Here is a 16,130-nt window from a genome sequence, read left to right on the forward strand (position 1 = left end):
CCAAGCAGAGACAAAAGGGGATTATCTTGTGAATTGCAGGTTTTCTTTGCCTGGAGGCAGGGTACTTAACTCCTGCAGGGAAATTCACAGTCTTCCAACCCAGAGGTTTTTTTTCTTTTTCTTTTCTTCCTAAAAGTAAATAGGGGGTGTGTGCTCTACCCATTTGCCTGGAGACAAAAGTGGCAGGGTTTTTTTTAGGATTTTGATTTTTTTTTTGTTTTACAAGGAGCACAGGTTTGAAAAGAAATTTTTTTTCTTCTTTGGGCTGGGTAAGCAGGTTTCCAAGTAGTTGGAGGTTTTTTGCTTTAATTTGGGCCCAGAGCAGAGACAAGGGAATTGTCTTTTTCTGTAGGCTGACAATCACTATCAGAGAATAGGTATTCTATTCCAGCACAGAAAAATTTTACAGCCAAGTTTTGTTTGTTTATTTCTAAACCTCGGGTGTAAAGTTAGTTAAAAACAGAGAGGTTAGAATGGCCAAATCCTCAGCTCGACTACAGCTGGAATTAGCCAAATTTCAGGCTGAGGAAAAACAAAGGGAACATGAAAGACAGATAGAACTCATGCGGCTGAAGAAGGAGGAGAGGGAAGAAGAGAGGAAGCATGTGGAGGAGGAGAAGGAAAAAGAGAGGAAGCATGTGGAGGAGATGGAGAGGATAAAGGCCCAGCAGAATATACCAACAAACCCTAGCAATCCTTCTCCAGGTACCACTTCCCATCCCAGAAAGTTCCCCACCTACAAGGCAGGTGATGATACTGAGGCCTTCTTAGAAAACTTCGAAAGGGCCTGCCTTGGGTACAACATCTCTACTGACCAATACATGGTAGAGCTGAGGCCGCAGCTCAGTGGACCCTTAGCTGAGGTGGCAGCTGAAATGCCTAAAGAACACATGAACAAGTATGAACTGTTTAAATCCAAGGCGAGAGTCAGAATGGGGATAACACCCGAGCAGTCTCGTCGGAGGTTCAGAGCCCTAAGGTGGAAACCAGACATGTCATTTACCCGACATGCCTACCACATTGTAAAACATTGGGATGCCTGGATATCAGGAGCAAGTGTTGAATCTCCAGTAAATTTGCCCTTCCTAATGCAAATGGAACAATTCTTAGAGGGTGTTCCTGAGGAAATAGAAAGATACATCCTAGATGGGAAACCCAAAACTGTAATTGAGGCAGGAGAGATTGGAGCCAGATGGGTGGAGGTGGCAGAGAAGAAGAAAACTGGTCGCAGTTGGAGCGGAGACCAGAAGGGACCACCCCAGACCACACCCTATTACCGGGGGCCGCCCAAAGCCCCACCTACCTCCCAAAGAACCCTCCAGACCCCTTATCGTCCCACCACCCCGTTCTCCAGCAACCCTCCTCGCCCCAGTGACCCGTCAGCTGGACGATGTTTTAAATGTAACGAGCTGGGGCATGTAAAGGCCAACTGCCCCAAGAACCCCAACAGATTACAGTTCATTGCACCGGAATCACACCAGAGGTCCACAGGCCCAGATACCTCCCAGATACCCTTGGAGCGGAGGGAAACTGTGAGTGTGGGTGGGAAGAAGGTCACCGCGTGGAGGGACACCGGAGCACAAGTGTCAGCTATCCATGCTTCCTTAGTGGACCCCAATTTAATCAACCCAGAGATCCAAGTGACGATTCAACCCTTCAAGTCCAACTCTTTCAATTTGCCTACAGCCAAGTTGCCTGTCCAGTACAAGGGCTGGTCAGGAATGTGGACTTTTGCAGTCTGTGATGATTATCCCATCCCCATGCTGTTGGGGGAAGACTTGGCCAATCATGTGAAGCAGGCCAAGAGGGTGGGAATGGTCAACCGCAACCAGGCTAAACAAGCCGTGAGGCCTAGCTCTGTTCCGGAAACTTCTATCAGGACCCAGTCAGAGGTGATGGACCTGGACCCCAGGCCAATGTCTGCAACAGCAGTAGTGGATCCAGTCCCAGAGACCCAGACGGAACCAGTCCCAGAACCGGAACCAGCCAAACAACCAACACCAGACCCCGTGCCAGCACTGAATCCAGTACTTGCAACCTCAACACCAGAGGGCCCCACCGAACCTGAACTGGCAGCAGCCGATAACCCTACACAAGAGGCTCAGCCGGAGCCTGAATCCCAACATAGTGCACCAGCGGAGAGCGGTTCACAGTCAACAGAAACAGCTCCATCCCCTATATCGCTTCCAGAGGAACCAAGCCTATGTCCCCAATCCAATGAGGAACTGATGTCTCCAGCATCAAGGGAACAGTTCCAGACCGAACAGAAAGCAGATGAAAGCCTCCAGAGAGCGTGGACGGCGGCACGGAGCAACCCACCGCCTCTCAGCTCTTCTAATCGATCCAGAGAATTAAAGGTTTGTCAGTTTACAGCCCAGGGAGGAGACGACGCTGAGTGGCCTGAAGGTGTCTATTACGAAGGGAAATGTGCTGGTGGTGTGGAAGAGGTGAACCTCTCCATGACCCTTGGGCGTATGCAGCGACAGCAGATCCAGGAGCTGTGCACTAGCTACGCGCCAACGTTCTCAGCCACCCCAGGACTGACTGAACGGGCATACCACTCCATTGACACAGGTAATGCTCACCCAATTAGGGTCCACCCTTACCGGGTGTCTCCTCAAGCTAAAACTGCTATAGAACGGGAGATCCAGGATATGTTACAGATGGGTGTAATCCGCCCCTCTGAAAGTGCATGGGCATCTCCAGTGGTTCTAGTTCCCAAACCAGATGGGGAAATACGTTTTTGCGTGGACTACCGTAAGCTAAATGCTGTAACTCGCCCAGACAACTATCCCATGCCACGCACAGATGAACTATTAGAGAAACTGGGAAGGGCCCAGTTCATCTCTACCTTGGACTTAACCAAGGGGTACTGGCAGGTACCGCTAGATGAATCTGCCAAGGAAAGGTCAGCCTTCATCACACATCTCGGGCTGTATGAATTTAATGTACTCCCTTTCGGGCTGCGAAATGCACCCGCCACTTTCCAAAGACTTGTAGATGGTCTCCTAGCGGGATTAGGAGAATATGCAGTCGCCTACCTTGACGATGTGGCCATATTTTCGGATTCCTGGGCAGACCACCTGGAACATCTACAAAAAGTCCTTGAGCGCATAAGGGAGGCAGGACTAACTGTTAAGGCTAAGAAGTGTCAAATAGGCCTAAACAGAGTGACTTACCTTGGACACCAGGTGGGTCAAGGAACTATCAGCCCCCTACAGGCCAAAGTGGATGCTATCCAAAAGTGGCCTGTCCCAAAGTCAAAGAAACAGGTTCAATCCTTCTTAGGCTTGGCCGGTTATTACAGACGATTTGTACCGCACTACAGCCAAATCGCTGCCCCACTGACAGACCTAACCAAAAAGAAACAGCCAAATGCTGTTCAGTGGACCGGAAAGTGTCAGAAGGCCTTTAACAAGCTTAAAGCGACACTCATGTCTGACCCTGTACTAAGGGCCCCAGACTTTGACAAACCGTTCCTAGTAACCACAGATGCATCCGAGCATGGTGTGGGAGCAGTTTTAATGCAGAAAGGACCTGATCAAGAATTCCACCCTGTAGTGTTTCTCAGCAAAAAACTGTCTGAGAGGGAAAGCAACTGGTCAGTCACTGAAAAAGAATGTTATGCCATTGTCTACGCTCTGGAAAAGCTACGCCCATATGTTTGGGGACGGCGTTTCCACCTGCAAACCGACCATGCTGCACTAAAGTGGCTTCACACCGTCAAAGAAACTAACAAAAAACTTCTTCGGTGGAGTTTAGCTCTCCAAGATTTTGATTTCGACATCCAACACATCTCAGGAGCTTCTAACAAAGTGGCTGATGCACTCTCCCGTGAAAGTTTCCCAGAATCAACTGGTTAAAATCGTCCTTGAGATGTGGAAAATATTGTTAGTCTTTATGTACTTGGTAGTATATTTAGAGATGCATGTGTCTTATTAACTCTGTTTTCCTAGAGCTCCAGGAAGAAATCCCAGCCAGTGTTTCACCCTAGCTGAGATTTGGGGGGCGTGTCATAAATATAAAGGGAAGGGTAAACCCCTTTGAAATCCCTCCTGGCCAGGGGAAAGCTCCTCTCACCTGTAAAGGGTTAAGAAGCTAAAGGTAACCTCGCTGGCACCTGACCAAAATGACCAATGAGGAGACAAGATACTTTCAAAAGCTGGGAGGAGGGAGAGAAACAAAGGGTTTGTGGGTCTGTCTGTAGTCGTCTTGGCCAGGGACAGAACAGGAATGGAGTCTTAGAACTTTTAGTAAGTAATCTAGCTAGGTACGTGTTAGATTATGATTTCTTTAAATGGCTGAGAAAAGAATTGTGCTGAATAGAATAACTATTTCTGTCTGTGTATCTTTTTTGTAACTTAAGGTTTTGCCTAGAGGGGTTCTCTATGTTTTTGAATCTAATTACCCTGGTAAGATATATACCATCCTGATTTTACAGGGGGGATTTCTTTATTTCTATTTACTTCTATTTTTTATTAAAAGTCTTCTTGTAAAACACTGAATGCTTTTTCATTGTTCTCAGATCCAAGGGTTTGGGTTTGTGGTCACCTATGCAAATTGGTGAGGCTTTTTATCCAACATTTCCCAGGAAAGGGGGGGTGCAAGTGTTGGGAGGATTGTTCATTGTTCTTAAGATCCAAGGGTCTGGGTCTGTAGTCACCTAGGCAAATTGGTGAGGCTTTTTACCAAACCTTGTCCAGGAAGTGGGGTGCAAGGTTTTGGGAAGTATTTTGGGGGGAAGGACGCGTCCAAACAGCTCTTCCCCAGTAACCAGTATTAGTTTGGTGGTGGTAGCGGCCAGTCTAAGGATAACGGGGGTAATATTTTGTACCTTGGGGAAGTTTCGACCTAAGCTGGTAAAGATAAGCTTAGGAGGTTTTTCATGCAGGTCCCCACATCTGTACCCTAGAGTTCAGAGTGGGGGAGGAACCTTGACAGAGCCAGAAGAGTACCCAGAAGTTACCTATTACAGGACAGGCCCAACAAAGAAAATAACAGAACGCCACTAGCCATCACCTTCAGCCCCCAACTAAAACCCCTCCAGCGCATCAAGGATCTACAACCTATCCTGAAGGACGATCCCTCACTCTCACAGATCTTGGGAGACAGGCCAGTCCTTGCTTACAGACAGCCTCCCAACCTGAAGCAAATACTCACCAGCAACCACACACCACACAACAAAAACACTAACCCAGGAACCTATCCTTGCAACAAAGCCCATTGCCAACTGTGTCCACCTATCTATTCAGGGGACACCATCATAGTGTGGCCGTTTGTGATTAAGCCCTATCAGAGGCTCGTTCACCTGCACATCTACCAATGTGATATATGCCATTATGTGCCAGCGATGCCCCTCTGCCATGTACATTGGCCAAACCAGACAGTCTCTACGTAAAAGAATAAATGGACACAAATCAGACGTCAAGAATTATAACATTCATAAACCAGTCGGAGAACACTTCAACCGCTCTGGTCACTCGATTACAGACCTAAAAGTCGGAATATTACAACAAAAAAACTTCAAAAACAGACTTCAACGAGACACTCCTGAATTGGAATTAATTTGCAAACTGAACACCCTTACATTAGGCTTGAATAGAGACTGGGAGTGGATGGGTCATTACACAAAGTAAAACTATTTCCCCATGTTTATTCCCGCCCCCCCCCCCCCCACTGTTCCTCAGATGTTCTTGTCAACTGCTGGAAATGGCCCACCTTGATTATCACTACAAAAGGTTTTTTTCCTCTCCTGCTGGTAATAGCTCACCTTACCTGATCACTATCATTACAGTGTGTATAGTAACACCCTTGTTTCATGTTCTCTGTTTATATAAAATCTCCACACTGTATTTTCCACTGAATGCATCCGATAAAGTGAGCTGTAGCTCAGGAAAGCTTATGCTCAAATAAATTTGTTAGTTTCTAAGGTGCCACAAGTCCTCCTTTTCTCTTCAGTTTATCTGCTATGTACATTAGTTACTTTAGCCAGAATCCTTCTGATTTTGGAGGGGTAATTTATCTTCATGCACAGCTTCTCGGTTTTCATGGCTTTAATCTAATGCCCCCAAAAATTAAGAGCCAGAGCAATGTGCACTGCCGTTTGAATGGAGTGGTGCATGACCACTGTTGAGATGTGTTTTTAAACATGTTTTCTGAACTGCACTGCAAAGGAAAAGGGTGCGTGGTGTTTTATAACGTAGAAAGAAAGCCTGAAAAGCTTATTTTAAAGTGTTTGACCTCAGAATAATCCGGATTTCTTTTGCTGCTTGCTAGAGGGCAGTTTAGATGAGTGAAGAACTAAGGGGACAGGTACCGAACCAGAGGCAACGGAGTGTTCTTTGATGAACAACGATGTAACTTAACCTCCAGAAAAACTTTTGTGAAAAATACACACACACACACACACACACACACAGACGGCCGAGGGAGGGGGCCGGGGCAGGCTCCGGTCCCGTGGACACAAACCGAAACATCACTCCGCGCGGGGCCTCCTTCTAGCCCCTGCCTGTCTCCCCCGAAAGACTCGGGCCCGCTCTCTGCTGAGCGGCCGCAGCCCGGGAGCCACCTCAGCGGCGCGGCCCCCCCACCCATCCACCCCCACCCCGGGGAGACCGGGCCTCGCAGCGACGCGACGGCCGCCGAGAAGCGGAGCCGGTTGCTCAGCGGAAACCCCCGCGCCCCGGGCCGGTACCTGAGAGCGGCGGCCGCTCGGCCTCGTCGCCGCGCTCGGGCGCGGGGTTGAGCAGGTGGGCGAAGATGGCGGCGAAGGGGTTGGCGGCCAGCGGCTCGGTGCGGTACATCTCCCAGAGCAGGTAGAGCGCGGTGAGGCGCTGCGGCGGGCTGGGCAGCAGGTCGGGCTGCTGCAGCAGCAGCACCAGCACCGAGCCCAGGCGGAAGTGCTCGGCCTTGCCGAAGTAGTGGTGGAAAGCGCTGGACAGGCCCTCGAAGGTGCTGCCGCCCGCCTCCTCCGAGACGATGCTCAGCAGGCTCGAGAGCTCCTTGGGCGACAGGCTCATCCTGCCCGCCGGGGCCGCCGCGCCGCCCGCCTCCCCGCCGGCGCCGGGGGCCCCCGCCTCCGCTCCCACCAGAGTGCAGGGCGCCGGGCTCCCCCCGCCCCCGGGCATCCAGCTCCCCGCGCGAGCGCGCGTGCACACCCCGGCGGGCCGGCTCCGCACCGCCTACCCCCCACCCCGCCGAGCTCGTCGGGCCGCTGCTGCCGTAAAGCTGCGCGCCGGCTCCGGTACGGCGGTTTTGCGACACTGGCGGCCAACGGACCACAGGATTGTTGCCGTTGGAGGGAGATATCGCGGCAGGGGATTGGCCGGCGGCTGCCCCAATGGGAGCCGGAGTGAGGCAAAAGGTCGGCTGCCGCCACCGTAAAGTCGCGCTCCGGCTCTGGCCCGGCGTGTTTAACTTTGCGACACTGTCGTTCAACAAACCAGGCGGTGGTGTAGCGGGGGGCGGAAGGGAGACACAGCAGCAGGGGGGCGGCCGGGCGGCCGCCACCCCCGTGGAAGCCGGAGCAGGCAAGGAATTGGCCGCTGCCAGCGGGGACGTGGCTGGGTGCTCCGCCCAGGAAGGCGGGGCCGCCCCAGGACGGGAGGCGGGGCGAGGTGCCGGCTTCTCCCGCCTCAGAGCCCCCTGGGACCGGCAGTCAGCGGGCGCGAGCTGTGGGAGCGGCCGCCGGGGAGCGGCCGACGCGCGGGGGCTGCTTTAGCCGGCCTTGTATGGGCTGGTGCGCCGGAGCCACAGGCAGCCGCCCGTCCAACCCCGTCTTGCTAGCGGGCCCGGCCGCGGTCGCTCGACAAATAACCTGGGGGAAAGGAACCAGGAGTCCTGCCTCCCCGTCCCCTGCGCTTGTTTATTTGCCCCCCGCTTTCCTTGCGCTTCGGCAGCTCGCCTCAGGCAGATGCCCACTGCAAACTGAAAAGCGTCCTTGGCAATCTGGCTTGGCAAGAGAACCCTTTCGCAATATATTTGACTGGCTGTGTGATGTTAGTAATTTAAAAGGACGTCTACTTGTTATTGCCCTAGTCAGATCACGATAGGAGCGTATTAGATTGGTTTGTTGACAGCAGGTAAAAGCTAAAGGGAAAAAGCCGTATGATTTGATTGTAGAAGTTGTTTTTCGTTCCGTGCTAAAATGGTCTGTTATTGTTTACTACCATACATTCAAATAGAGAAGAACAAGGGAACAGAAATATCCGAGGACCAGCGAACCCCAAATACATTTTGCAAGGGAGGAGGCAGCAGAGAGAACAGGACAGGGAAAGAGAAAAAAGAAAGAGCTACAGTAAAGCGTTTCATTTGCTATAGAGATTGTATTTTAGTTTCTTTCAGCAACCAGACTAAATAGTTAAAAATAGAAGAAACTCTCTACCCAATTATTTTTTTTAGATCCCCTGCCTTACTTTCAAGAACATGCTGTGGAGGGGTGAGTTCCACTCTACAGACAAAAATGAAATTAAAGTACTGCCAGACTTTATTATTCTCAGGAGTCTTTCCTCCTAGATAGGTTTCAGAGTAGCAGCTGTGTTAGTCTGTATTCACAAAAAGAAAAGGAGTACTTGTGGCACCTTAGAGACTAACCAATTTATTTGAGCATAAGCTTTTGTGAGTGACAGCTCACTTCATCGGCTGCATCCGATGAAGTGAGCTGTAGCTCACGAAAGCTTGTGCTCAAATAAATTGGTTAGTCTCTAAGGTGCCACGAGTACTCCTTTTCTTTTTCCTCCTAGATACAAATTCCTGTCCTTGATAGTTTGTCAGGGGTCTTAAACTCAATTTACTTTAGGGCCAGTGCTAGTCCTCAAATCCTCCCAGCAGGCCAATAATGTCACTGAAGAGGGTGTTCAGAAGAGAAAATGTTTATATTGCATTTTTTATTTCGAATTTCTTAGAAATAATTAAACTGTCATACAACTTTATACAATTCTTTGTCTGCCAGATAGTTTTTAGTGTTTGCCAGATACCTGGCAATGCTTCAGCTCTGTCAATTTGTTGATGTTTGGCCTCAGTGACTGAGCAGTTGAGACCTTCATGATTGCAGCAAGGGGTGTATCCGATAGTTGTGTTCATTATTTTGACTTGTTTATATTCATTGTGGAAAAAAGTGATGCTGCAACTAATGATGCTGCCTTCATGGCTGACTCTGCTTGGCAACTAGTGATAGTGTATCTGTCCCTCTCCCCCAGCCAATGGGAGCTGTGGGGGGCAGCGCCTGCAGCAGCAGACATCAGGCAGCATGGCTGCATGGGTCTCTCCTCCGTGGGCCGGAGTGGGAGGTTCTCAGGGTGTAGATGGCCCGCGGGCTGGGACTTTGAGATCCCTATATATATTCCATTTATATATATTTGGTGTCTACCTGAACATGACTGTAATCACCCCATATTTTAACATACACATTTTGGTATCCTAGGAAGTTCTTGTTTGGTACTCCAGCTAAAAACTCAAGGTTAGATGCAGATGGTTCTTTTGAGACTGTTTTTGATGTATAAGTCCCATTCTAAGGCAGATAATTCTTCAAAATTTTTACCCTGAATGGAATCTTCCTCATATAGTTAAGGAAAAAATGTTAACTTTGGTATAGTAACTCTACTGAAGTAAATGGAGTTACACCTTGCTTATACCACAACTGATGTTTGTCTATAATGTTTTGTTTAAAATATGATGAATTTGAAAAAAAGTCATCTCAACTCCATAAAGGGTGATATATGCAGACAAGAGATCAGAATAAATAAGGAGAACACAGATCCTGGCCATATGCACAATAGTTTTTAGCTCACGAGGAAATTTTGCTTTTTAAAAAACAATTGTTCCCATCCCATTCTCTGTAGCAGAAGGAGAATTTTTTCAATTTTTTATATTTTATTTAAATGTTAAATCAAACTTCTGATTATTTATGTGCTATTTCAGGCAGAAGAAGCAATTTACACTGTCTGAATTTGGACCCTACATTGTCACAAATGATGTCACTTTTCAGCAAGATGGTGGTCACCAGGAAGTGGCTCAGAAATATTAATTTTTAAACTTGCTTTTAGGATTTAATGTGATTCTTCTCTGCAAGGAAAATAAAATGTGAATGGTATTTTTAGGTACATTACTTAGCATTGTGCAGCAGTGATATTATACATCAGACAAAGGGAAGATAAGTGCCACGAGCCCATTTGTAAAAGTATCTTTTAAAATGTTTTATTACTTTGTTATCCTCAGCAGTTGGCTCAACTCTACTGATACACTGCTTCCCTCACACAGTCCTTTTTTGTTCATTTGATAATGTTTTCTACACACCCAGTGAATGCTTTGCCGGGCATTCTTTCCAAATCCCTCTAAAGTTTCCCATTTGATTCTTTAATGTCTTTTAAGTATGCTGCACATCATCAGAATGTCTCATTATTTTCCCCAACTTCCATTTATGTTAAAAGCTTTTAAAATACATTTTAATGGTGCATAAGAGGCTGAGCAGTATGATGAGCCTAATAGCATGCTATTGATTTTCATCTGAAACAGACATTTGAAAATGTCAATAGCCATTTAGCAATGTGTATATTTACTGTGGTTTGAAGACAAGGCAAATACAACAGTCTTTTTCTGCTAAAATTAGATACAAATTAATTAGTTGCAGTAAGCTACCTTAAAAGTCTGTCTTTTTCAGTGTCTTCAAAACAGCAGTGTTAGTAATAACCATTGGTGTAGGGAGTAGAATAAAAACCCACAGGACTAATGTGTCCACCCACAGCTTCTACTTATCTGCCAGTCATGGTCTTAAGAATTCAGCCACAGGCGTTGCTTGTGGAGAATATACTGTGTTAGATACAGCAAAGCGGTTCTCAAACTGTGGGTTGGGACCCCAAAGTGGGTCGGGTCCCCATTTTAATGGGGTTGCCAGGGCTGGCTTTAGACCTGCTGGAGTCTGGGGCTGGGGCTGAAGCTGAAGCCTGAACCCCATCACCCGGGGCAGCAGGGGTCAGACTTCGGCTTCCGTCCTGTGCGGCGGGGCTTTGGTCCTCCCTCCCACCTCGGGCAGTGGGACTTGGACTTTGTCGTCCCCACCCCTGGGTCATGTAATAATTTTTGTTGTCAGAAGAGGGTCGCTGTGCATTAAGTTTGAGAACTGCTGATATAAACTGCAAATCACAGTGTGACATCCCAGTTGCTAGATGAATATCTTCTGGGCATGCCACAGCCAAGCACAGAATAGAAAATTAAAGCAGGAGGTCATTTGTCCATAATTCAGACTCAGTGGGCAGACTAGAAAGGAAAACAAATAAAGTGTAAAACAGGCACACATGCCAACATAAGGTATTAAAAAAAAAAATAAAGTGGCATATCCACAGCAATCCATGATTGCCAAACAACTAGGTAGTTTTGCCCTATGAAATGTGCCATATTCAGGAGAGGTTTGCAGTCAATTCCATAAGAAAACTGTGATTTGTAAATTTGTAATTTTCACTAAGTTATACCATTTGTGTAGATGCCACAAAGTAACATTAACAATAGTTTCATCTAGGTGCACCAAGTGATATATCACTTTATTCTAGGGCTGTTACATCCTTTTTCCTGGACTAGTGAACCACATGTAGATGCAAGCCCATTTTGCACCAAACACAAACAACCCCATCCAACTTGACCATTCTTCTTTTAGTTTGCACACTGCCTCTTCAGCGCATGTAATAGCTAACATCTGTACAGCAATTTAAATGTGTATCGCACTATACAGACAAATAGGAGGCACATTCCTTCCTCAAGAAGTTTATAGTCTGGTTAGATAGGACATAATACAATAAAGGGAGAGGTAACCGGCAAGAGAGTGAGGATAGGAGGAAGACTTACACAACATAAGGTCTTGAATTTACTAATTTTTACACTATCCATATTGGTTTGTAACCACATTAACTAGCCAGAGTCAGCTGAGAAGTAATGACTTAGACTGCATAGCAATAAAGAACAACAAGACAGGACACTAACAAAAATAAAATCCAGATCAACAATTAACTTAATAGAATCATAGGGTTTAGGGCCAGAAGGGACCACCAGATCAGATCTAGTATGACATCTTGTCTATTAAGGACACGACCACAACCCACATACTAAACACAACAACTGAAATTAAATCAAAGCATTATAACTGTCAGGCACGGGCAGTGGGTGAACACACCATTGGGGGAGGCTTGCCCCTGTCCCCTACCCCTCTGCCTGAGGCTTCATCCCTCCCCTTCCATCCCCTCTGCCCCACCAGAGCCCAGAGCACACCCTGCCCTGGCAGCTGCTGGCTCCCCTCCGCATGCCCCCATCCCTGGAGCATCAGGCAGGTGGCACAGCCAGAGCACCCCCAACCCCGGAGCGCTGGGTGGGTGGCGCAGTCTCAGCACCAGGCAGATGGACAGGCAGCGTGGCATGGCCTCAGCCCAAGTGCCCCCAGCCTGGTGTGCACTGGCCCCAGAAGTGAGGGAAGCAGGCAGGAGGGGGCCTGTGAGCTGGGCTACGTCAGGCTGTGTGGGGAGGCATAGCCTATGCTACCCACTGCCTATGCTTTCAAGAGACTAAACTGTTTTGTGCCACAGACAGAAAATAGGAGGGACTGATGTGCACCAGTGCCTGAGGCTCCTGCAATGGCAGGGAAATGATAAAGTGAGATACACCCAGATGATCCTGGCAAGTGAATGGTGCCACATGCTTCAGAGGAAGGTGAAACCCCCCCAAGATCCCTGACATTTGTTACAGAGTACAAATACCAGAGAATACTTAAGTTTGATTGCAGCTTTTAATATCACCCCTAAAGCCTTTCTTTTTGGGATCCTAACAGAAGTGAGCTCTAGGATAAAAATTTTAAAGCCGCATAAGGCCTGGATGATCCACAAAGGTCTGGAGGCATTGCAATGCTGAATGTGGCAACACTTAAATTTTAGGTGCCTAGAAAATCACTAGAACAGCAATGGGATTCACAAAGTTTCCTATACAATGAATGGGGAGAGATAAGCACCTAAGAATGGGATCCACAAAAGCCAGCATGCTGGGCAGCTCCCTGCCTACACTAGCTAATGGGAGATGATGACAAGAGGGTTATAAAACCCACCCCTATCACAGAGTTCAGCTCCTAAATCCAGGCTGCAGGGAGGTGCCTATCTCTGATTACAATCCATGACTGAGAACCCCTTCCTTGGAATTAGGTGTTTTATGCACCTGAGCCATTTCTTGCTAGAATGAGTTAGCACCACACAAAATGTCCAGCTGGGAAGAGGCATCCCTTTAGCCTAGTGATTAGGGGTTATCATCTGGGCTCTACTTCAATTCCTCTCTCTGCCTAATGAGGAGGAAGAATTTGAACAGGGGCTCACACACCCCTTAGGTGAGTTTTCTTGCCACAGGCTTTGGGTAATTGTGGTGTGGGGCTCCTTGAATCTTTATTGTTGATGTCATTCCACTTGAATTAAATAACATATTAATTGGGTCAGAAAAGAGTGTGAATTACGCTGTTGTCCAACAGTGAGGGCACTCAGCTGGGAGCTGGGCAATCCCTGTTGAAATTCCTTATCAGGCAAAGGGGTAATTGGAGCAGTATCTCTTGTATCCTAGGTGAATACCCTAACCACTGGGCTAAAACGGAAGCATCCTCTGGCTACCTTGTGTGGAGCTAGGCAACTGCTCTGCCTTCATATGGGTATAAATAATGAGTAATGCTGTTGAAGTCAATGGAGTTACACTGGTATAAAACCAGCATGAGTGGCTATTCAGACCCTGTATTAGTGGAAAAGGAAGGAACTACTGCTATCTCTTCTTCAGACTAAGTAGTTCTGGGATTAGAGGAAACTCCAAACAAGCATTCTTCCTTTGAGTCTGAACGAAGAGGCATTAGGAAATCTTTTCTGCAGAAACCATCAAGTATGGGTCGACAAGCCTGTGCTCTCTATTCTCAGCCCTTCTGATAGGAGGAATGGTGGGTGTGGGGGGACGCACCACAAAACATAATGAAAACTATAGTGTTATTTCTGCTTTGAGGTAAAGTGTAGAAAACAGAATGCTGTTATGTATTGAAGAAGTGGGAGAAAAAAGAATTATAGGTAAATATTATTCATATTTATCTATATCACATTCACACTAGAAATTATTACCAGCATAAAACAGAAGTGACTATCTGTGACTTGATATCTCCCACTAAAAAGAGGGGAAGATAACAAGTAGTTTCATACTTTGCTCAAACAGGTAACTTAGAGGCCTACAAAATAAAAACTGGAAGCTATATTTGCTTCTGAGGATCCACCACTTTGTCTCACAAATCCTTTCAGAATATTTGTTTATACGTGTATTTATAAATAACTGGGATGGGATCGGAGAGGAGGTGAGCTTTGAAGAGAGAATGGGTTTAGAGCAGGGACTTGAAGAAAGAGAGGAAGGTGGAACTCCTAGAATATTCTGGGCATAAATGACTGCCTAAGAGGCAGCACAGAGGCTTTTACACCACTGGAAAATTGTCAGTGAATGGATTGTTGGTACAAATGGCCTTTAAACCAACTTTCTATCTACCGTTAACCTGATCGGGCTACTGGATGCTCTTTTGCACCACCAGAGAATCATGCCACTCTTTCTGTAGAGAGAGTGGATTCTATATTTTGGGCCAAATTCTGCACACACATTGATGTCAGTGGACTTGCAGAGGTTCAACTGCGCAACGTAGGAATTGCCAGACTGATTTCAATGCCCGGTCTCTGACAGTGACGGTCACTAGATGCTTCAGAGGAGGGTGCAAGAAACCCCACAGTAGGCACATGTGGGATAATCTGCTCCTCAGGAAGGTCTTGACTGAGAATGTCTTAACTCTGGAGATGTATGAGGTTTTATATCCTTTCAACAACTCTGTTTTTAGTGGTAACTTTTATCACCCTGGTGTGATGGGGTGTCTGCCGCACACTGGCAGAAAACAGGTTAAAAGCAGCCCTACGGAGGCTGTGCAGGAGGCAGCCAATCACAGAAGGGCTTATAAGAGCAGCCAATTGGGGCCAGGCTGGCCCATATAAAAAGGGCTGCAGAACAGAGTAGGTGTAGTCAGTCTCTGGAGCTTGAGAAGGGAGGAGGCCTGCCTTGCAGGCAGAGGGCAGCAAGTACCCTGGGCAGAGCAATGCTACAGGCAGAGACCCAGGGAGCTAAAGGCAGCTTCTGGCAGGCTGCAGGGATCTGCAGACAGAGCCCTGACACAAGGGCAAGGGGGGTACTAGAGCCACTGGAGGAAGTGGCTAGACTGTGGACTGCAGTTTGCCACTGTCATAAATATAAAGAGAAAGGTAACAACCTTCCTGTATACAGTACTATAAAATCCCTGCTGGCCAGAGGCACAAAACCCTTTTACCTGTAAAGGGTTAAGAAACTTGGGTAACCTAGCTGGCACCTGACCAAAAGGACCAATAAGGGGACAAGATACTTTCAAATCTGGGTGGCAGGAAAAGTTTTGATCTGTCTGTCCTGTGTGCTTGCCGTATACGGATCAAGGAAGCAAGCAATCCAACTCCATTAGAATTAGTAAGTACTAGCAAGGGGATGCGTTAACTTATTTTTGTTTTGACTTGTGATTTTCTTTGTGTTGAGAGGAAGGTGTATTCCTGTATTTGTAACTTTAAAGTTTGGCCCAGAGGGAAATCCTCTTTTCTTTTTGAATCTGATTGCTCTGTAAGATTGTCTTCCATTCTAATTTTACAGAGGTGCTTCTTTTACCTTTTTTCTTTATAATAAAGTTCTGTTTCTTTTAGAATCTGATTGGGTATGTTTTTAGTGTCCTAAAAAAACCCAAGGTTGGTCTGTGCTCATCTTGTTTGTTCTCTAGCTTCCCCAGGAAAGGGGGTGTGGGGGCTTGGGGGGATGTCAGTAGGGAGTAGAAACTCCAAGCGGTCCTTTCCCTGAGTTTGTCTAAATCACTTGGTGGTGGCAGCGTTACCTAATCCAAGGTACAAGGGAGAACTTGTGCTTTGGGGAGTTTTTAACCTAAGCTGGTAGAAATAAGCTTAGGGGGTCTCATGCAGGTCCACACGTCTGTACCCTAGAGTTCAGAGTCGGGAGGGAACCCTGACAGCCACTGTAGGGAGTAACCAGACAGTAGACTGCAGATCATCTCCCCCTCTTTCCCCCCCAAAGGGGGG

The 16,130-nt window shown here is 47.3% G+C and overlaps 1 protein-coding gene across 4 annotated transcripts in view; it reads right to left on the minus strand.

Annotated features, from left to right (window-relative positions):
- CNOT11 (CCR4-NOT transcription complex subunit 11) overlaps positions 1 to 7,440 on the minus strand; it is a 28,505-nt gene extending 21,065 nt beyond the window's left edge. Inside the window, exon 1 of one of the 4 annotated variants that reach the window (XM_084643275.1) lies at positions 6,695 to 7,420. In XM_084643275.1, the coding sequence (XP_084499401.1) occupies positions 6,695 to 7,127 (433 nt within the window). In that variant the 5' untranslated portion in view covers positions 7,128 to 7,420. Of the gene's footprint in view, positions 1 to 6,694 lie in introns of all 4 variants that reach the window. The other 3 variants (XM_084643277.1, XM_084643276.1, XM_084643278.1) reach the window with 3 other exon arrangements.
- Between the last annotated feature and the right edge of the window lie 8,690 nt (positions 7,441 to 16,130).

Source organism: Lepidochelys olivacea (genome assembly GCF_965140295.1).
Source record: "Lepidochelys olivacea isolate rLepOli2 genome assembly, chromosome: 1".
Classification (NCBI taxonomy): Eukaryota; Metazoa; Chordata; order Testudines; family Cheloniidae; genus Lepidochelys; species Lepidochelys olivacea.